General features: G+C 48.9%; 1 protein-coding gene across 3 annotated transcripts in view; it reads left to right on the forward strand.

Moving 5' to 3' along the window:
* The window catches only part of HMCN1 (hemicentin 1), a 1,072,092-nt gene that overhangs the window by 547,847 nt on the left and 501,765 nt on the right, over window positions 1–22,480 (forward strand). For all 3 annotated transcript variants that reach the window (XM_063940215.1, XM_063940214.1, XM_063940213.1), the window contains one exon: window positions 21,052–21,148. In XM_063940215.1, the coding sequence (XP_063796285.1) occupies window positions 21,052–21,148 (97 nt within the window). The remainder of the gene's footprint in view (window positions 1–21,051; window positions 21,149–22,480) is intronic.

A 22,480-nucleotide genomic window follows, 5' to 3' on the forward strand; every position in this document is an offset into this window, starting at 1 on the left:
TGAGTTATTTGAAAGTGCTTGGGAAACTCCAGACAAGAAACTGCAGATTTCCAAAAGGATTCTTATGGCGTATCCTTTCCCGATCAAGGACAGGATACGGTGGGAATCCTCCCCAAGGGTGGACAAAGCGTTGACGCGCCTTTCCAAGAAGGTGGCGCTGCCGTCTCAGGATACAGCTGCCCTCAGGGATCCTGCTGATCACAAGCAGGAAACTACTTTGAAGTCAATTTACACACATACCGGTACATTACTCAGGCCGGCAATAGCGTCGGCTTGGGTTTGCAGCGCTGTAATAGCGTGGACCGATACCTTATCTGCTGATATGGATACGATGGATAAGGAAACGATTTTATTGACCCTGGGCCATATTAAGGATGCGGTCCTTTATATGAGAGGCTCAGAGGGATGTGGGCATACTGGGGTCCAGAGCGAACGCTATGGCGATTTCTGCCAGGCAAGCACTGTGGACCCGACAGTGGTCGGGTGATGCCGACTCGAAACGGCATATGGAGGTTTTGCCTTACATGGGTGAGGAATTGTTTGGGGAAGGTCTCGCGGACCTAGTTTCCACGGCTACTGCAGTTAAATCAACCTTTTTACCTTATGTTTCCTCACAGCCTAAGAAAGCGCCACATTATCAGATGCAGTCCTTTCGGTCGCATAAATCCAAGAGAGCTCAGGGATCTTCCTTTCTTGCCAGAGGTAAGGGCAAAGGGAAAAAGCTGTCAGCTACAGCCAGTTCCCAGGAACAAAAGTCCTCCCAGGCTTCTACTAAATCCACCGCATGACGCTGGGGCTCCGCGGGGGGAGTCCGCTGCTGTGGGGGCACGTCTTCGTCTTTTCAGCCAAGTCTGGGTTCACTCTCAGGTGGATCCCTGGGCAATAGACATTGTTTCCCAGGGGTACAAGCTGGAATTCGAAGAGGTGCCTCCTCGCCGGTTTTTCAAATCGGCACTGCCGACTTCTTCCCCAGAGAGGGAAGTTTTTTTGGCAGCAATTCAAAAGTTGCGCCTTCAACAAGTGGTGGTCAAAGTTCCCCTGCTGCAGCAGGGTATGGGCTATTACTCAACCCTGTTTGTGGTCCCGAAACCGGACGGTTCGGTCAGACCCATTCTGAATTTAAAATCCTTAAACCTATACTTAAAGAGGTTCAAGTTCAAGATGGAATCGCTCAGAGCGATCATCGCAAGTCTGGAAGGGGGAGATTATATGTTGTCCCTAGTCATAAAGGATGCATACCTTCATGTCCCCATATATCAACCTCATCAGGCGTTCCTGAGATTTGTGGTGCAGGATTGTCATTACCAATTTCAGACGTTGCCGTTTGGGCTTTCCACGGCCCCGAGGATTTTTACCAAATTAATGGCAGAGATGATGGTGCTCCTGCGTAAGCAGGGTGTCACAATTATCCCATACTTGGATGATCTCCTGATAAAAGCGAGATCGAGAGAACAGTTGCTGGACAGCGTATCTCTCTCCCTGAGGGTGTTGCAACAACACGGTTGGATTCTCAATCTACCGAAGTCACAGTTAGTTCCAACGACCCGATTGCCTTTCTTAGGCATGATTCTGGACACGGAATAAAAGAGGGTCTTTCTCCCGATGGAAAAGGCCCAGGAACTTCAGAGCTTGGTCAGGGACCTGTTAAAGCCAGACAGGGTGTCGGTACATCACTGCACTCGAGTTCTGGGGAAGATGGTGGCGTCTTACGAGGCCATTCCATTCGGTAGGTTCCATGCCAGGACTTTTCAGTGGGACCTTCTGGACAAGTGGTCCGGGTCACATCTACAAATTCATCAGATGATCCGCCTGTCCCCCAGGACCAGGGTATCTCTCTTGTGGTGGCTGCAGAGTGCTCACCTTCTAGAGGGTCGAAGGTTCGGCATTCAGGACTGGGTTCTGGTGACCACGGATGCGAGCCTCCGAGGATGGGGAGCAGTCACACAGGGAAGAAACTTCCAAGGTCTGTGGTCAAGCCAGGAGACTTGTCTACACATCAACGTACTGGAATTAAGGGCCATATACAATGGCCTTCGTCAAGCGGAGACCTTACTTCGAGGTCTCCCGGTTCTGATTCAGTCAGACAACATCACAGCAGTGGCTCATGTAAACCGCCAAGGCGGCACAGGGAGCAGAGTGGCAATGGCAGAAGCCTCAAAGATTCTTCGATGGGCGGAGAGTCATGTAAGCGCTCTGTCAGCAGTCTTCATTCCGGGAGTGGACAACTGGGAGGTAGACTTCCTAAGCAGACACGATCTGCATCCAGGAGAGTGGGGACTTCATCAGGAAGTCTTCGCAGAGATTGCTAGTTAGTGGGGACTGCCTCAAATAGACATGATGGCTTCACGCCTCAACAAGAAACTTCCGAGATATTGCGCCAGGTCAAGGGACCCTCAGGCGGTAGCAGTGGACGCCCTGGTGACACCGTGGGTGTTCCAGTCGGTCTATGTGTTTCCTCCTCTTCCTCTCATCTCAAAGATACTGAGAATCATAAGACGAAGAGGGATTCAGACAATTCTCATTGTTCCAGATTGGCCTCGAAGGGCCTGGTATCCGGATCTGCAGGAAATGCTCACAGAAGATCCGTGGCCCCTTCCTCTCAGGGAAGACCTGTTACAACAAGGGCCCTGTCTGTTCCAGGACTTACCGCGACTGCGTTTGACAGCATGGCGGTTGAACGCAGGATCCTAGCGAAAAAGGGCATTCCGGATGAGGTCATTCCTACTCTGATAAAGGCTAGGAAGGAGGTGACATCGAAACATTATCACCGTATCTGGAGGCAGTATGTATCTTGGTGCGAAGCCAGGACTGCTCCTCCGGAAGAATTCCATCTTGGCCGTTTTCTCCACTTCCTGCAAACTGGAGTGAATTTGGGCCTAAAGTTAGGCTCCATTAAGGTTCAGATTTCGGCCTTATCCATTTTCTTTCAGAAGGAATTGGCTTCTCTCCCAGAAGTCCAGACTTTTGTGAAGGGAGTGCTGCATATCCAGCCTCCTTTTGTACTTCCATTGGCACCCTGGGACCTTAACGTGGTGTTGCAGTTCCTTAAGTCCCACTGGTTTGAACCACTTAAAACGGTAGAATTAAAATATCTCACTTGGAAAGTGGTTAACACGATTCAGCAGGCTCATTCTACGGCTGGATTGCCGTTACCAAATTCTGTTAAGGCCCATTCCACTAGGAAGGTGGGCTCTTCTTGGGCGGCTGCCCGAGGTGTCTCGGCTTTACAGCTCTGCTGAGCTGCTACGTGGTCGGGTTCAAACACATTTGCGAAGTTCTACAAGTTTGATACCCTGGCTGATGATGATGCTATAATCCCCATGGTCCTTACGGAGTCCCCAGCATCCTCTAAGACGTAAGAGAAAATAAGATTTTAAACCTACCGGTAAATCTTTTTCTCCTAGTCCGTAGAGGATGCTGGGCGCCCGTCCCAGTGCGGACAACATCCTGCAAGACTTGTATATAGTTGTTGCTTACATAAGGGTTATGTTTTCAGTTTGGATCAGTTTTGGACTGATACTGGTTTTGTTTCATACTGTTGACTAGTTCGCGTATCCCATGTTATACGGTGTGAATGGTGTGGCTGGTATGTATCTTGCCCTTGGATTTCCAAAACCCTTTCCTCGTACTGTCCGTCTCCTCTGGGCACAGTTTCTCTAACTGAGGTCTGGAGGAGGGGCATAGAGGGAGGAGCCAGTGCACACCCATACCTAAAGTTCTTTTTTAGTGCCCATGTCTCCTGAGGAGCCCGTCTATCCCATGGTCCTTACGGAGTCCCCAGCATCCTCTACGGACCAGGAAAAAAAGATTTACCGGTAGGTTTAAAATCTTATTTTTTATTTTCAGGGAGACCTGCTGGCTACAGGCTCCCTGCATCGTGGGACAGAGGGGAGAGAAGTCAGACCTACTTCTTCTTAGTTAAAGGCTCTGCTTCTTAGGCTACTGGACACCATTAGCTCCAGAGGGTTCGATCACTTGGTGCGCCTAGCTGCTTGGTCCCGGAGCTGCGCCGTCACCCCCCTCACAGAAGCCAGAAGACAGAAGCCGGGTGAGTATTAGAAGAATAGAAGACTTCAATGACGGCAGAAGACTTCAGTAACGGAGGTACAGCGCAGCGGTCGCGCTGCGCTCCATGCTCCCACACACCAACGGCACTCACAGGGTGCAGGGCGCTGGGGGGGAGCGCCCTGGGCAGCAGTTACTGATGGGCTTTTTTACACTGGCCAGAGACATATTCGGTGCCCGGGCACCATATACGATACCCCCGCCAGTATAAATATTTTCAAATTCGAGCGGGACTACAGCGCACCGGGAAGGGGTAGGGCTTAGCCGCACAGCTCACCAGCGCCATTTTCTCTCTTCACAGCCGCTGCAAAGACACTGGCCGGACCTCCAAGCTCCTTACGAGTAACAAGGGAGCAAAACGGGGGGGGGAGGGGGCACAGGCAATTTGGTGCTTATATGTTATATTGTACAGCGCAAACAACATATATTATTTGTATTGTAGTATATGGGCGCTGGGGTGTGGGCTGGCATACTCCCTGTGGGTCTGTCCCCTTTCTTTGGCCCGTGTGAGTGTGGGTGTGTCGGTACTGCATGTCGACATGTCTGAGGCTGAGTGTTCCTCCCCGGAGGAAGTTACTGGGGGCACAGAAAAAGATTTGGGAATGACTCTGTCGGCACAGCCGACTGCTGATTGGGTGAATATGTTGAGTACACTGAATGCAAATGTGGCATTATTGTCTAAGAGGTTGGATAAATCTGATTCTCAGACTTAAGCATGGAGGAAGTCCATGGAGGACGCTTTGTCTCAGGGGCAGACCACTTCAGGGTCACAAAAACGTTCATTTACCCAGATGGCAGATACAGATACCGACACAGACTCTGATTCCGATGTCGATTTCAATGAGGCTACTTTACATCCAAGGGTAGTTAAGAGTATTCAGTACATGATTGTGGCTATTAAAGATGTTTTACATATCTCTGAGGAACCTGCTGTTCCAGACACAAGGGTTTGCTTATTTAAAGGGAAAAAGCCTGAGGTGAAGTTTCCCCCCTCTCATGAACTGAACGCTCTTTGTGAAAAGGCTTGGGAGTCGCCTTATAAAAGGTGGCAGATTTCCAAGAGAATTTTTATGGCATATCCTTTCCCCTGTGACAACAGGGAGAAATGGGAGTCGTCTCCCAATGTGGACAAGGCTCTGTCCCGATTGTCCAAGAAGGTGGCGCTTCCGTCTCCTGACACGGCTGCTCTCAAGGATCTGGCGGATCGCAAGCTGGAGACGACATTGAAGGCCATTTTCGTTAATACTGGTGCATTGCTCAGACCTGCTGTGGCGTCGGTGTGTGTGAGTAGTGCTATTGCTAAGTGGGCTGATAATTTGGATTCTGATATGGATACCCTTGATAAGGATAACATTCTTTTGACTCTTGGTTATATCAAGGATGCTGCAGATTACCTAAAGGATGCAGCGAGGGATGTTGGCCTATTGGGATCAAGAGCCAATGCCATGGCGGTCTCGGCCAGGAGGGCGCTGTGGATTCATCAATGGAATGCTGATGCCGACTCCAAGAAAGCTATGGAAGCTCTTCCTTTTAAAGGTAGTGTCTTGTTTGGTGATGGTCTTGCTGACCTGGTGTCTACCGCTACTGCGGGTAAGTCATCTTTTCTTCCTTATGTTCCCGCACAACAGAAAAAGGCGCTCCATTATCAGATGCAGTCCTTTCGGCCTAATAAATACAAAAAAGGAAAGGACTCGTCCTTCCTCGCTTCAAAGGGTAGAGGAAGGGGAAAGAGGTCGCATGCCGTGTCAGGCACCCAGGACCAAAAGTCCTCCCCCGCCTCTATCAAGTCCACCGCATGATGCTGGGGCTCCCCTGCGGGAGTCCATGCCGGTGGGGGGCCGTCTACGATTCTTCAGTCAGGTCTGGTTTCAATCGGCCCTGGACCCTTGGGTCTTAGATATAGTGTCCCAAGGGTACAAACTGGAGTTTCAGGAGATAATACCCCCCCCCCCCCCCCCCGCTTTTTGCAAGTCGGCCCTACAAGTTTCTCTTCCAGAAAGAGTAGTAGTAAATGCTGCAATACAAAAACTGTGTCAACAGAGGGTCATTGTGCCGGTTCCCCCGTCCCAACGGGGGGAAGGGTTCTATTCGAGCCTCTTTGTCGTGCCGAAGCCAGACTGCTCGGTCAGACCGATTCTGAACCTAAAATCCCTCAATCCATACTTGAAAACTTTCAAGTTCAAGATGGAATCTCTTCGAGCTGTGATCTCCAGCCTAGAAGGGGGGATTTTATGGTGTCAGTCGACATAAAGGATACCTACTTACACGTCCCGATATATCCTCCTCATCAGGCCTTCCTGAGATTTGCGGTGCAGGATTGTCATTACCAATTTCAGATGTTGCCGTTTGGGCTTTCCACGGCCCCAAGGGTTTTCACCAAGGTAATGGCGGAAATGATGGTACTCCTTCGCAAGCAAGGGGTCACAATTATCCCGTACTTGGACGATCTTCTGATAAAGGCGAGATCAAAGCAACAGTTGCTAAGAAATGTGGAACTTTCCCTGTCGGTTCTGCGACATCACGGTTGGATTCTAAATTTGCCAAAGTCTCAGTTGATCCCGACAACTCGGCTGCCCTTCCTGGGCATGATCCTAGACATGGAGCTACAGAGAGTGTTTCTTCTGGCGGACAAAGCTCTGGAAATTCAGACCATGGTTAAGGAGCTTCTGAGACCGACAAGAGTGTCAATTCATCAATGCACTTGAGTGCTAGGGAAGATGGTTGCGGCTTACGAAGCCATTCCATTTGGCAGGTTTCATGCCCGGGTGTTTCAGTGGGATCTGCTGAACAAGTGGTCCGGGTCTCACCTGCACATGCACCGGAAAATAAGTCTATCTTCCAGGGCCAGGATTTCTCTCCTGTGGTGGCTGCAAGGTTCTCACCTTCTAGAGGGACGCTGATTCGGAATCCAGGACTGGGTCCTGCTGACCACAGATGCAAGTCTCTGAGGCTGGGGCGCAGTCACGCAAGGAAGAAGTTTCCAGGAAAATGGTCAAGCCAGGAATCTTGTCTCCACATAAATGTTCTCGAGTTAAGAGCCATTTACAACGGCCTCCTGCAAGCGAAGAACCTTCTTCAGGGTCTCCCTGTCCTGATCCAGTCGGACAACATAACAGCGGTGGCGTACGTAAACCGCCAAGGTGGAACAAGGAGCAGGGCGGCAATGGCAGAGGCCACAAGAATTCTCCGCTGGGCGGAACAGTACGTGAGCGCTCTGTCAGCAGTCTTCCTCCCGGGCGTTGACAACTGGGAAGCACACTTCCTCAGCAGACACGATCTCCATCCAGGAGAGTGGGCTCTTCATCAAGAGGTATTTGCAGAAGTGACAAGGCTTTGGGTAATTCCTCAGATAGACATGATGGCGTCTCGCCTCAACAAGAAGCTTCCGAAGTATTGTTCCAGGTAGAGGGACCCCCAAGCCAGTGCAGTGGACGTCCTGGTAACTCCGTGGGTGTTTCAGTCGGTGTATGTGTTCCCTCCGCTTCCTCTCATTCCAAAGGTGTTGAGGATCATAAGACGAACAAGGGTTCAGGCAATACTCGTTGTTCCAGATTGGCCACGGAGGGCCTGGTATCCGGATCTTCAGGAATACTAGTAGAAAATCCTTGGCTGCTTCCTCTAAGAGAGGACCTGTTACTGCAGGGGCCCTGCGTGTTTCCGGTTTTACCGCGGCTGCGTTTGACGGCGTGGAAGTTGAACGCCAAATCCTAGCTCGGAAAGGTATTCCAGGTGAGGTCATACCCACTCTCCTTAAGGCTAGGAAGGAGGTCACGGCAAAACATTATCACCGTATTTGGAGAAAGTATGTATCGTGGTGTGAAACCAAAGCAGCTCCTGCGGAGGAGTTTCACTTGGGTTGTTTCCTCCACTTTTTGCAGGCAGGCGTGGATGCAGGCCTGAAACTGGGTTCCATCAAAGTGCAGATTTCGGCTTTATCTATTTTCTTTCAAAAATAATTGGCCGTCCTTCCTGAGGTTCAGACTTTCGTGAAGGGAGTGCTGCATATCCATCCTCCATTTGTGCCACCCGTGGCACCATGGGATCTTGAAGTGGTGTTGCAGTTTCTTATGTCTCACTGGTTTGAACCTTTGCGTAAGGTTGAGTTAAAGTTTCTCACTTGGAAAGTGGTCATGCTTTTGGCTTTGGCGTCTGCCAGACGGGTGTCCAAATTGGCGGCTTTGTCTCACAGGAGCCCGTATTTGATTTTTCATGTGGATAAAGCGGAATTGAGGACTCGTCAACAATTTCTGCCGAAGGTGGTTTCTTCGTTTCACATAAATCACCCTGTTGTGGTACCTGTGGCTACGGATGCTGTGGCAGTCCCAAAATCTCTTGATGTCGTAAGAGCTTTGAAAATTTGTCGCCAGAACGGCTCTTATTAGGAAAACGGAGGCTCTGTTTGTCCTGCATGCTTCCAACAAGATTGGAAATCCGGCTTCCAAGCAGACTATTGCACGCTGGATTTGTATTACGATTCAGCACGCTCATTCTTTGGCTGGGCTGCCGTTGCCGAAGTCAGTAAAGGCCCATTCTACCAGGAAGGTGGGCTCTTCTTGGGCGGCTGCCCGAGGGGTCTTGGCACTCCAACTTTGCCGAGCAGCTACGTGGTCGAGTTCAAACACTTTTGCTAAGTTCTATAAGTTTGATACCCTGGCTGAGGAGGACCTCATGTTTGCTCAATCTGTGCTGCAGAGTCGTCCGCACTCTCCCGCCCGGTCTGGAGCTTTGGTATAGACCCCATGGTACTTTTGGAGTCCCCAGCATCCTCTAGGACGTAAGAGAAAATAGGATTTTAATACCTACCGGTAAATCTTTTTCTCCTAGTCCGTAGAGGATGCTGGGTGCCCATCCCAGTGCGGACTGTTCCTTGCAGTTGTATTGATACTGGTTATTTTTGGTTACACAAGGTTTGTGTATCAGTTATATTCAGCTTGTTGCTGTTGTTAGTTCATACTGTTATCTGGTATTCCTGCTGATCCAGTTGTACGGTGTGTTTGTGGTGTGAGCTGGTATGTCTCTCGCCCTTAGTTTAACAAAAATCCTTTCCTCGAAATGTCCGTCTCCCCTGGGCACAGTTCCTATAACTGAGGTCTGGAGGAGGGGCATAGAGGGAGGAGCCAGTTCACACCCAGTCAAAGTCTTTTTAGTGTGCCCATGTCTCCTGTGGATCCCGTCTATACCCCATGGTCCTTTTGGAGTCCCCAGCATCCTCTACGGACTAGGAGAAAAGGATTTACCGGTAGGTATTAAAATCCTATTTTACCTCATTCTCAACACCTGGCTGACATACGTCAGGAATCATGGGAAAATCCGGGAACAAAATTCACACCGCATAAGAGACAGTTGGCTGGCTATCCTCTCTCTGAGAGCTATGTAAAAATTGGGAAACTCCTCGGCCTGTAGATTCTCATGTGGCACACATGGTAGTTTCCTCAGCTCTGCCAGTAACTACCGTCACCTCTCTGAAGGAACCGACGGATAGACGTCTGGAGGGTTGTTTGAAAGCGATTTACACCCTAACGGGGGCTGTGCATAGACCAACCATTGCAGCAACATGGGAGAAAAAAAGGGGGGGGGAGAGAGCGCTGATAGACTTGAATTAAAACAGATTTAATATTACTAAAATTTGCACTAGTACATTGAATTAAACAATACAAACTTAATACACTAAATGAAATTATACATTTAAAATGTCCTTCATAGGATCCTTCACACTCAAGTCCATATGAATTTCCACTGGAATAATACACTGGTGAATACCAGGATAGGTGTTGTAATCGTCTTTAGTAGAACCAGTTATTTAGTGAAAATTATAACAAAGACGTAACTTTATCCACCAAGTAGAGTTCTAAATGATACTTCACGTATCCACACAGTGATTAGAATTACTGTTCTGTTATATGGAAAAGATCAAAACTGTTATGACATGTAACAAGTGCACTGTTACTTTAGTAGCTACAGTTCAATTCCTTCAGCAGCAGATTTTAGCTCGTAATACAGCACACCAAAGGCGACTCTGTCTGCCGCTCTTTGCCTATAACACTCTGTGAGATGCAGGGCGGTGATGGCTTACCGCTTCCTAAGATGTACCGATCTGTGGTGCTGAGATCACCACTCACCGTCAAGCGTTTCCAGGGATGAATGAATCTGCGGCACTGGAAATCACCGCTCACCGCCCAGCTGAACCGCTGGCTCCAGGGACGTAGTCGGCAGCCACGGTCCCCGTGTAGCAAAGGGGACCAGTGCAGGTGGCTCCAAACGGACGGACCAAATGGTACAATAAAGTAATGATGATTGAGAATGGTGGCTGCAGAGACTGAACAGAGTGCTGGGATCCCAGAAGCAAACCCTGACGCGTTTCTCGACCGTCCGCCACTGGTCGTTTCTTCAGAGGGAAAGCGATTTACACCCTAACGGGGGCTGTGCATAGACCAACCATTGCAGCAACATGGGCTGCTGAAGCTGTTGAGGCGTGGGCTCAGGAGCTGGAGGCGGAGCTGCCTTCCAACACTTCTGAGCATGCTCGTCAATGTCTCTTGTATATTGCCACGGCTTCTCTGTACCTTAAGGAGGCGGCTTCCGATTCCAGGGTACTGGCGGCCAAGGCTGCCACTATGTCCATCTTGGCTCGACGTATACTTTGGTTGAGATCCTGGTCGGTGGATATGGATTCTAATAAAACCCTGGAGGTGCTTCTTTTCAAGGGAGACATTCTTTTTGGCGAAGACCTAAATAAGATTGTGGCTGATCTGGCTACTGCTAAAACAGCTTGCCTACCTAGTACGGCTCCTTCCACACAGAAGGCTAAAAGAACTTTCCCTCGGCCCTTTAGTCCTCCAGGTAAAGCAAAAGGTCAGGCGTACCCAAATCAAACTCGTGCTTCCAAACCTGCCAAGTCCAGACCGAAGCGAGCCTGGGCTGCCCGTCAGCCTGCTTCCAAAACTGACAAGCATGACAGTGCGGGACTCCCTCTGGGGGATCCCAGGGTGGGGGGCCCGCTTCTAGGTTTTGCCCAGGAATGGTTGAAGACCACTTCTGATGCCTGGGTAAGGTAATTCGTCACTCGAGGTTACGCCGTAGCCTTCAAGAACCATCACCCTCATCAATTTTGCCTGACAGATGTCCATTTGGACCCGGTGAAGGCAAACACTCTTCATTCGGTGGTACATCCCCTCCTGACCACAGGAGTGGTAGTACAGGTGCCTCTGGCTCAGAGAGGCAAGAGGTACTATTCACCGCTGTTTGTAGTCCCGAAACCGAACGGGTCTTCGTGGCCCATTCTCAATCTCAAGTCCTTGAACAAGTATGTGAGGGTCTCCAAGTTTCGTATGGAAACTCTGCGCTCTATTGTTCTGGCCTTGGAGCCTGGGGACTATATGGTCTCCCTGGACATACAGGATGCCTACCTGCATATTCCTATTGCAGTGTCTCATCAGCAGTACCTGAGGTTTGCAGTGGGCAACCTTCATTACTAATTTCGGGCGTTACCTTTTGGTTTGACAACAACTCCGCGAGTTTTCACCAAAGTCATGGGGGTAATGACGGCTGTACTCCGCCGTCAAGGGGTCAGGATCCTACCGTACTTGGACGATTTGTTGATCCTGGCAAATTCCCCAGAACTTCTCCTGTGTCATCTAGATCTGACTGTCCAGTTCATGAAAGCCCACGGGTGGCTAATCAACTGGAAGAAATCTTCCCTGGTTCCTGCTCGGAGCATGGTGCACCTGGGAGCGTTATTGGACACTCACAACCAGCAGTTGTTCTTGTCTCAGGAGAAAGTCCTGAAGCTTCAGGACAGGATTCGATGAATCCTATCTCATCCGCAAGTGTCGATACATTCGGCAATGTAAGTATTAGGTCTCATGGTGTCGGCTTTCTACATGGTGGAGTATGCTCAATTCCATTCTCGCCCTCTGCAGAAGTTAATTCTGGCCAAGTGGGACGGCATGCCTCACCAGATCAGATCTCACATGATCTCCTTGTCTCCGGAGGACCGCCTGTCACTGAGCTGGTGGCTTCAGGACCATCGATTGAGCAGCGGCCGTCCCTTCTGGATATCCAACTGGGTCCTGCTGATGACGGATGCCAGTCTGAGAGGTTGGGGCGCGTTGTTGGAACAACACTCCCTTCAGGGTCGGTGGACCGAGGAGGAGTCTCTACTCACGATAAACATTCTGGAACTGCGGGCAGTGTTCAATGCACTAAACCTGGCCCCGCATTTGATACAGAACAGACCTGTTCAAGTACAATCGGACAACACCACCACGATGGCGTACATCAATCATCAAGGCGGCACTCAGAGCCGCATGGTAATGAGGGAAGTATCACGGATTCTTCAATGGGCAGAACGCCATCTGCCTGCCATATCCGCAGTGTTCATTCCAGGGGTCCTAATCTGGGAAGCGGACTTTCTCAGTCGTCAGAACGTACACGCCGGATAGTGTAGCCTCCTTCAAGAGGTGTTTCATCTTGTTGTGGACACATGGGGCTTTCCAGATGTGGACCTGATGGCGTCTCAACACAATCACAAGGTTCCGGTCTTCGGAGCAAGGACAAAGGATTCTCAGGCGGCGTTCATGGATGCTCTGGCTATTCCATGGAACTTTCGGCTGCTGTACGTGTTCCCTCCTATGTCACTCCTGCCCAGAGTAATATGGAAGTTCCAGCAAGAAGGAGGAATCCTACTTCTGATCGCTACGGCGTGGCCCAGATGGCACCGGTTCTCCGATCTGCAGGGCCTCTCACTAGATCGTCTCCTTCTACTTCCACAACGACCAGACCTCCTCGTTCAGGGCCCTTGTGTTTACCAGGACTTGGCCCATCTGGCTTTGACGGCGTGGCTCTTGAAGCCAAGAGTTTTTCTGAGGCAGTCCCTCAAACTATGTTGAAGGCCCGTAAGCCGGCTTCTGCTCGGATTTACCATAGGGTCTGGAATGCTTACTTTACTTGGTGCGCGTCTCACAATCATGACGTTTTCAAGTTTAGTACGGCCAAACTGTTAGCCTTCCTACAACAGGGCCTGGATTTAGGCCTTCGTTTGGCCTCCCTCAAGGTTCAAATTTCTGCCTTATCGGTTTGGTTTCAGAGAAAGATTGCTGCCCTTCCTGATGTTTATACCTTCACTCAAGGCGTGTTGCGGATTCAGCCTCCTTATGTGCCACCTGTGGCCCCTTGGGATCTGTCTGTGGTTCTGGAGGCCTTGCGTCTCCGTTTGAACCTCTTGCGTCTGCAGACCTTAAGTGGCTTTCCCTTAAGGTTTTATTTTTGCTGGCCATCGCTTCAGCAAGAAGGGTCTCGGACTTGGGTGCCTTATCCTGTAAGTCCCCCTATCTGATTTTTCACTGTGACCGGGCGGTTCTTAGAATGCGTCCGGGGTTATTTACCTTGGGTGGTGTCTTCCTTCCACCTTAATCAGGAGATTGTGGTTCCGGCCTTTAATTCTCCTGAGGTGTCATCTAAAGAACGGTCTTTGGATGTGGTACGGGCTCTCCGTATATATGTGAAGAGAATCTCTTCCATTCGGAAATCTGATTCTCTCTTTATACTGTTTGGTTTTCACAAACGTGGCTGGCCTGCTAACAAGCAGACCTTGGCCAGATGGATTAGAATGGTGATTGCACATGCTTATGTACAGGCTGGTCTTACAGCTCCTGCTACCATTGAAGCCCATTCTACTCGGTCTGTCGGACCTTCTTGGGCGACCCGCCGTGGTGCGACCCTTGAACAATTGTGCAAGGCGGCTACGTGGTCCTCAGTGAACATGTTCATAAGGTTCTATGCCTTCGATACTTCCGCCTCCCAGGGTGCTTCCTTTGGATGCCGGGTTCTTGTGCCCACTACAGTGCGTCCCCTCCCATAAGGAACTGCTTTAGGACATCCCCGTTGTTAATCCTTGTGGAGCCCAGTGTACCCCACAGCAGAAAATGAGATTTATGGTAAGAACTTACCGTTGTTAAATCTCTTTCTGCAAGGTACACTGGGCTCCACCCTGACACACTTAGCTTCTTTGGGTTGGTAAGGCATTAGCCGCTGACACCTTCTCCTGTCGTGAGAATGTGGTGTATTTGGCTACGAGCGATTGTCGTCTCTGGTACCTGCTACTGCATTGGACTGGTTAACAAAACTGAGCTCCTGTGCACGGAGGCGGGGTTATAGAGGAGGCGGCGCTGTGCATCTTGGGAACAGTCAAAGCTTTGAGCCTGTTGGTGCCTCGGATCAAGATCCTACTCTACACCCCCCGATGTTAATCCTTGTGGAGCCCAGTGTACCTCGCCGAAAGAGATTTAACAACGGTAAGTTCTTACCATAAATCTCGTGTTTTTTATATATATATATATATATATATATATATATATATATATATATAGTATATTGTATATAGATACTGTAGATAGATAGATAGATAGATAGATAGATAGATAGATAGATAGATAGATTTTGTCCATCAATTTATATATTGTCCATAAATACTATATTTATATAAAAACATTGCAATTCTTTTGCTGATTCATTTGAGCCACAAGACTCCTCATTCATCTTCCATCTTGCTGTTCCCTGGTGTATTGGTTTATGGGCTAGGACTGACAGGGAGACAAAGATGTGATCTGGGAAGTTAGCTTGCATTTTCTGGGAATCTACAGGGTGTTCCTGGAGAGTAGGCACCTGTGTTTTACATTAGCACTGTAGACAAATAAGGGATTTATTGTGCCATGTGACAAATATATTAGTAATATTGCCAGGTCCGAAACTAGGATTTTTGTCACCCGGGGCAAGGCAGACATTTGGCACCCCCCTCCCCCACACACACACCTCCCCCCCAAAAAAATAAAAATACAAAATAAAAATCACACACAAAAAAACAAACCCTATCAGACTAAAATAATCTGATTATCAAAAAGTTTTTGAAAACGGGATACTACTGGACAATATTACGCTATGTGCCTCAAATGCCCTATGCGTCACATGACCCACCAGCGTGTTCAATTACATGCTCCTCTGTGTGACCCCATACATTGCACTATATCATAACACTTCATCACTGCGCTACTCCCCTATCCACTGCACTACATCACTATACTACATCCCCTACACGCTGAACTACATCACTACACTACATACCCTATATGCTACACTACATCACTACACTACATCCCATTATATGCTACACCACATCAGCGCACTACATGCCCCTATATACTGCAATACATGACCACACTACATACCCTATTTGGTACACTACATCACTGCACTACACCTCCCTATAAACTACACCAAATCCCCCCATCTGGGAGGCAAAGCGGAGGTTGATACTGCTAACTGGGCGCCTATAGCTTGTACGGTGCACCGCATGGTAGTCGCAGCATTGCATGGCAAAGAAGAGAGTGTAAGACAGTAGCCGACATGGGAGAGATCCCAGGTACTGGAGCTCACCCGCACAGCGTCAGAGCCAGTTGCGGGCAGACAGATGGGTAAGATACATTGCCCTGGGAGCTGTCTGCTGTCTCACTGTAGCAGCACAGCACTGCCAGTAAAAAAAAAAAAAAACTGCTTCTCTGTAACTCATTGACGCCCCCCTCAAATCCTGCACCCGGGGCGCATGTCCCCTTAGCCCCCCCTAGTTACGGCCCTGATATTGCTTGAGTTTCATAATGGGACATATAATTTCTATCATAAATACTAATATGCTAATACCGCAAATACTAACATACTAAGAATGACTCTTGCCAGTTATAATGTAGCCTAGCCAGGCTACGCAACCTAGGGAAAGCTTCACAGTACCACCCCTAATTCCCCATTACATTCCTTCAATCCATTTATATAAAACCACACTGGTGTGTTTACCATAGTCTTTGAGAACAGAGTTTGTCATTTTTCATATGCACATCCTGTCTGTAAATGTATTACACCATACTGCCTACTCTCCAACAAGTGTCGTGAGACTCCCAATTTTTTTGGTCAGTCCCCTGCACCAAATGGATGAGTTACTGCATCTCCTGCATCCCACCTAATTCCTAATGAAGTAGGCAAGAAGAGAAGATCAAACAGGGAATTGCTGGGCTGTATGAAGGGGTTGAGCTAAATGATGCACATTTTCATCATTTAGCTCCGCCCCTACTCACAGACCAGCAAATTACATAATTTTGGGCACGGAGCCTAGTGATTTGCAGCCACCCCCCAAAGTTGCAAGGTGCATGTCCTCTCCAGGCATCTCCCGGAGAGGAGATATTACATGTCAGCATGTATGTATTACACTTTGTTGCAGAACCAGAGCACCAATTACGCACATTCATCTTTGCACAAATTAACCCCCTAACCCCACTCAGTACTTTTTAATATATTCACTCTCAGTACACATTAAACCCTCCACCTAGCACCTATAAATCCATTCACCCTCAGCACCCATTAAACTTCTCTCTAATAGCACCCATTAACTTCCCCATCACAGCACCCATTTACCACCCTTAAAGCACCTATTAATCCATTCACCTCCAGCACTCATTAATCCCCATTTCAGCACCCACTAACTTCCCCCCACACAGCCTCCTCTGACAGACAGTGGCATCCTGTCTGTCAGAATCCTGGCAGCAAGGCAGCAAGTCCCCTTGCAGGCTTGCTGAGCTTGCCACGCCTCGGGCCTGGTGACTCACAACAGGTTATATTTCCAGTCGGTTTGTGGCGTAGACCCACCAACCGAGTGGAAATACTCAGATGTGGTGGGAATTTCTCCAGCTGTCGGGATTCCGTCATCGGTGTCCTGAATGCCGGGATCCAGACAGCCGATATTTTAACTTCATCCCACTAGTGCACGCAGGGGGGGTTTCCGAGTACCTAGAAACCCCCCCTGCCACTGATCCATCAACATAAGTGACTGATTTTGTTGGGTGGTGGGGAGCTGGGTCAGTGACAGTAGCGGAGCTAGCGGTGGGACCGCCCACCGATATGAAAGGACCCTCTGCCGGCAGCTTTATAATAAGTCAAACTGACTCATTAGTACGCTGCCGCTCCGCTCTGTGGTGGACGCCGAGGACACATTTCCGGCCGGAGGAGAAGGTGAAGGAGGAGGGACCTCATCTCTCTCCGACGGTCGGGCTGGGCCCACAAGTTGTCAGGCAGCCTGGCGCTCAGCAGTCCCTGCAGAGTGGTGACAGAGGCAGCAGCGCTTCGTAGGTAACTGCAGCATGGATGTGGGGGGGGAGAGATTTGGTGCATAATGGCGGATGGTGTGGTATCAGGGATGGCGTGTACAGTGGGGGAATGGGATACTCAGTGTGGGATGGGAGATGGTGTCCACAGTGTGGGTTGGGGAGCACAGTGAGGGGATGATGTGCGTAGTGTGTGTGTTTCCCAGACTGCAAGTTGCCAGCCAGACCCTGGGGACTATGTAGGTGGTGTGGGGGAGGCAATGGCGCTGTGCTCCTGCCTGCTGCAGTAAAATGCCAGCCGATCTCACTCACTATCTCATTGTCGCCCTTTCACTCTCATCCACTGCCTTCTGCTGTTACCCACTGCCTCTCCCTGCCTTACTCTGTCACTCAGTGCCTCTCAATGTCACTCTCAGCTTTTCAATGTCACCTTCTGCCCTCCTCTGTTACCCACTGCCTTTTCACTCTTACCCTCTGCCTCTCCTTGTCACCCTCTGCCTTCCGCTGTTACCCTCTGCCTGTCATCTACTGACTCCCCAGTCACCAAATTACTCCCCAGTCACTAACAGCCTCTCCCCTGTTACTCACTGCCTCTCCCTGTCACCTTCCCTGTGTCTACCTCTCCCTGTCACCCTCTATGTCACCCACTGACCCCCCCAGTCACCACCTGCCTCTCCATCACCAACAGCCTCTTCCGCTGTCACCTACTGCTATTCCCTAGTCCCCTACTGCCTCTCTCAACAGCGTGGAGGAGGGAGGGTCCAGAGCATATTTTTGCACCTGGGCCCACCACTTACAAGTTAAGCCACTGAGTGATACTGCAGCTGCCTCTTTCTCATATTCACAGAGATGGCTGACCTGGAAGCTGGCTGAATCACCCAGAAATGAAGACTCAGACACCAGCTGGCTACTCCAACATTTTCCTTTATAATAACCAGTAGCGGATCTGCCACGGGCAAGCAGGACTTTTGCCCGGGGCGCTGCCTTCCAGAGGGCGCCGGCGCCAACCGGAGGGTGCTGCACCACGAAAAGATCCGCTGCTGCTGTGCCCCCCGCTGCCGCTGCCCGCTGAGAAGGGAAACTAGACGCTACTCGTCTAGTTTCCCTTCGTGGAGAGGACCTTTTCTGTAATGATGTGCGGTGCGCGTTGACGTCATCGCACACCACACAGCAAAGGTCCTCTCCACGAAGGGAACTAGACGCGTAGCGTCTAGTTTTCCTTCGTGGAGAGGACCTTTGCTGTGCGGTGCGCGATGTCGTCATCACGCACCGCACATCATTTCAGCGGCGCTAGTACTGTACAGGGGGCGTACAGGGGGCGTAACTGACCACGCCCCCTGTATGAAGCCACACCCCGTATTGCCACCCGGGGCGCAAAAAGACCCTGAGACGGCTCTGATAATAACATACGTCAGGAATACCCTGATGAAGGTTATTATAAAGTGAAACGTTGGAGTAGACTGCGGGCACCTTTGAATCTTAATTTCTGGGTGATGATGAGTCTGTGAGTGCCACCTTTATTATTGTATATTACATTACTGTTGGAAGGCAACACGGCTGGTTACAGAGTGCGTAGTACCATAGTATCCGCCCCCTTATGCTTTGCTCCACCACCTCTTTGGAAACCCCCCTTAAGAAATCCTGCGTTTGCCCCTGCATCCTAATACATTCACTCTCAGCACCCATTAACCCTCCTCTCGCAGCACCCGTTAATCTTAATCACACAACAAGAAGCTATTAAAAAGTTCCCTTACTTGTCTGGCTCCTGCTGCTCGTTCTTCTTGTATAGCCTGGGAGGTGGAGCTTGCATAATTGTCTGTGTCAGGGGGAAGGGAAGTTGAGAGAAAGATAAAGGGTGCCCATGCTGCTGCCTGCCTGCTGCACTTGGCTGATAACACTGACAGCCAGGTATAAATAATACCCCTTTTCCACTAGTGGGAAAGGGTTCCCTGGCAAATTCCCGGATCAAGTGATCCGGGAATCCTACCCGGGTAGCTAGCCGGGTTGAACACATGGCTAGCTGTCTAGTGTGAACGGGTGCCGTGTCGAGGTGATAAAGCTCCCATTCACAGTGTATGGGAGGGCGGCGCTGGGAGATCATGTGATCTCCCAGCGCCGCCCCTGCCGCGTCACTAGCGCGTCACCAACCCGGCAATTGCCGGGTTGGTGAGCGCTGTCTGCAGGGGGCTGTAGCACGGGTCGCAGCCGTGTCAGGCGAGACGGCTGCGACCCGTGCTACACTAGTGGAAAAGGGGTATAATACTGTAGCTGGTGCAAGTGCAGATGTGGCTGTCACCAGCAGTAAGCATAATAAGGATGTCAGAGACATCCATCTTTTTTCTCACAGACAGCCTCAGAGTCAGAGGGCTGCCCTCTCAGGTCCTGGCACCCTTAGGAAGTTGCCCCATTGAATCACTGATCCTGAGTGTAGCACATACAGGCAGACAGACCTGTGTGTTATGCAGACAGACAGATTTATGTTCTGTGTGCAGGACAGACTGGGAACACTATATAAGTGGCTACAGAGCAGAGGTAATTTTCTTGTAGTACCTGTTTATTTACAGAAACACATAATTCTCATTGGAAACATAACAAACCTGTCCCTGTCTCTGGCTCTTTTCTTGTAGTATGCACAGCAGAGTTGCAGGAGTTTTGTCTGTCTTTTCCAGAGAGCAGGAGATTTCTGGGTATGGGTCATTAGGTCGATCACACTTAGGTCGAGAGTCATTAGGTCAACCACTATTGGTCGACATGCATTAGGTCAACATGGTCACTAGGTCGACATTGTCATTAGGTCAACATGAACAAGGTCGACACGGAAAAAGGTTGACAGGAGTTCTTTTTACTTTTTTGGAGTAATTTTCTTAGTAAAGTGACTGGGAACCCCAATTAGTGCACCGTGTCCCCTCGCATGGCTCGCTTCACTCACCATGCTTCAGGCAAGAGGTGCCTCGCTCCGCTACCGCTGCGCTCGGCACAGGTTACTATTCCCAATAGTAGTCCATGTGGATCATAAAATATTTAAAAAGTTCAAAAAAAATTAAGAAAAAAAACCCTTGAAAAATGCATGTTGACCTTTTTCCATGTCGACCAATAGTGGGCGACCTAATGACTGTCGACCTAAGTGTGGTTGACCTAATGACCATATCCCGAGATTTCCCAATATTGCATGAGTCACCCAGCCATGCTAGGAGCGAGGACAAATATGTTGCGATTTAGAAGAAAGTGCATTTGATAATGCAAATGGAATATATCTTAACAATACAGAAATAGCAGAACAAAATAAGTAAATATGTCATATTTAATGAATCCATACCTCCCAACTGTCCCGATTTTCGCGGGACAGTCCCTTATTTTAGGACTGCCCCGCTGTCCCACCCGCTGGCAGCAGTGTCCCGCGTTGGGGGGGGACAGTTGGGAGGCTCCTGCACTCACTGCAGAGCAAGGTGAATAGACGCTGTGTGCATGTGCACACAGCGTCTATTCATAGAGACAGAGGTACTGGGGGCATACCAGCAGCTCACTGAGCGCTGGCCATGCCCCCATAGTGACGAGAACAGGGGCTGTGGCTTGTGATCGCGGCATTGCCATGAGGCCACGCCCCCTTTCTACAAAACACGACCATTTTCTGTAGCCACGTCCCCTTTTCGCCAGCGGCCACGGCTTTGCCGCGCATGGGGTCCCGCTTCCACATCCGATAAAGTTGGGAGATATGATTAATCGTCCCCAAAAAAACTGATGACTTGTTCACCTTTTGCAAGATTATTGCGCTACGTACTGCGTTACATTAGTATGCACTGCAATAGACGGATCTAATACTTACCACTTTTGTTGTGTTTCTTAGATCACAAATGCTCAGTTACTGGATACTGGACGATATATCTGCATTGTTGAGAATGAGGCAGGAAGTGCACAGAAGCTGTTTAACATAAACATTCATGGTAAAACTTATTACTATTATATTAATTAATATTAATTAATTAATTAATTAATTTATATTATTATTATTATTATTATAACTTATATATTATATATTATATATTATATATATTATATATATTATATATATTATATTATATTATATATATTATTATATATATATTATATATTATATATTATATATTAATTAATTAATATTATTATTATTATTATTATTATTATAACTTATGAATTCAGTCATTAAGAAAAATGTACTTAGGTAACAGTTAATTGTCAGGAACGTATGAGTGAAACAATAATATTTTCTGTCATGCCTAAAACATAATTAACATTTATTTGTCACTATAGTGATATGTATAGTAGTTAGACACTTGTTAATGAATCCTGCTTCCTACAAATGACAGATAGAGTCACCTTGCCTGAGGACTCCCCATATGTTAGTAGAAGACTCAGTCCCCCATAATGCTGCCTTCAGCATATTCCAGAGAAGTGGTATGGGTAACTTGCAGCAATGCTGCAGGGAAAATAAGCACAAATGTCAGCAATCCCATACAGATAACAATGAGAGTCCCTGGGAGAGCTTTAGATTTTTTTCCTTTATTCTGAACATAAGGTGGGAAGTCCTCATTAAGAGGGGATTGTCCAAAGTTGACAACCACTTTGTTCCTTGAAAGCTTTGTCACATGGGATGGTTTAGGTCTGAAAAGTATTATTTGTCTTAACGCACATTTTTCAAACAGAGGGCCCGATTCAGCATGGGATGCAGGTACGATTGCGTTCGCATGCTGGGGCCTTTTGAAGTGTGCAACAGCATCTCACATCTGTAAATGCACCTGCAAGGCAATCGCAGGGCGGGAGGGGGCGTCGCGGCAGTGTTGTGGGGGCACAGTCCGGACAATTTAGGAATGTCCGAACGTTTTCAAGGCGGGCCAGGCCAGCTGCGTGACATTACACCTAGCCGCTGCTACCCGAAATATGGCGGGAAGCCACCTGCCTTTGCAGCTAGGCTGCATGGACAGAGGACTACCCTAAACATGCAAAAGCAGCTATTGCATGTGTGCATGGGAGCTGGATATGGCATGTGTGGCAGACTTGCCCTGTGCTGGGCGTCCCCCCACATATCGGAGTTATGTGCGATCCATACATCTATGATCCATGCTTAATTAGGCCCACAGCCTGTACACATGGCAATTAGGAGCTAGTTGGCTGGTACTGGTGCTATTTATCACTCGCCAAGGCTTGATCTCTTTGAAAAATGACATAAGCAGATTTGTTAGTACTGTACTTTATTTCTTTCCACTTTATCTATTCCAAGCTTTATAAAAATCGCCTTC

Source organism: Pseudophryne corroboree, chromosome 9, assembly GCF_028390025.1.
Source record: "Pseudophryne corroboree isolate aPseCor3 chromosome 9, aPseCor3.hap2, whole genome shotgun sequence".
In the NCBI taxonomy this organism is placed as follows: Eukaryota; Metazoa; Chordata; class Amphibia; order Anura; family Myobatrachidae; genus Pseudophryne; species Pseudophryne corroboree.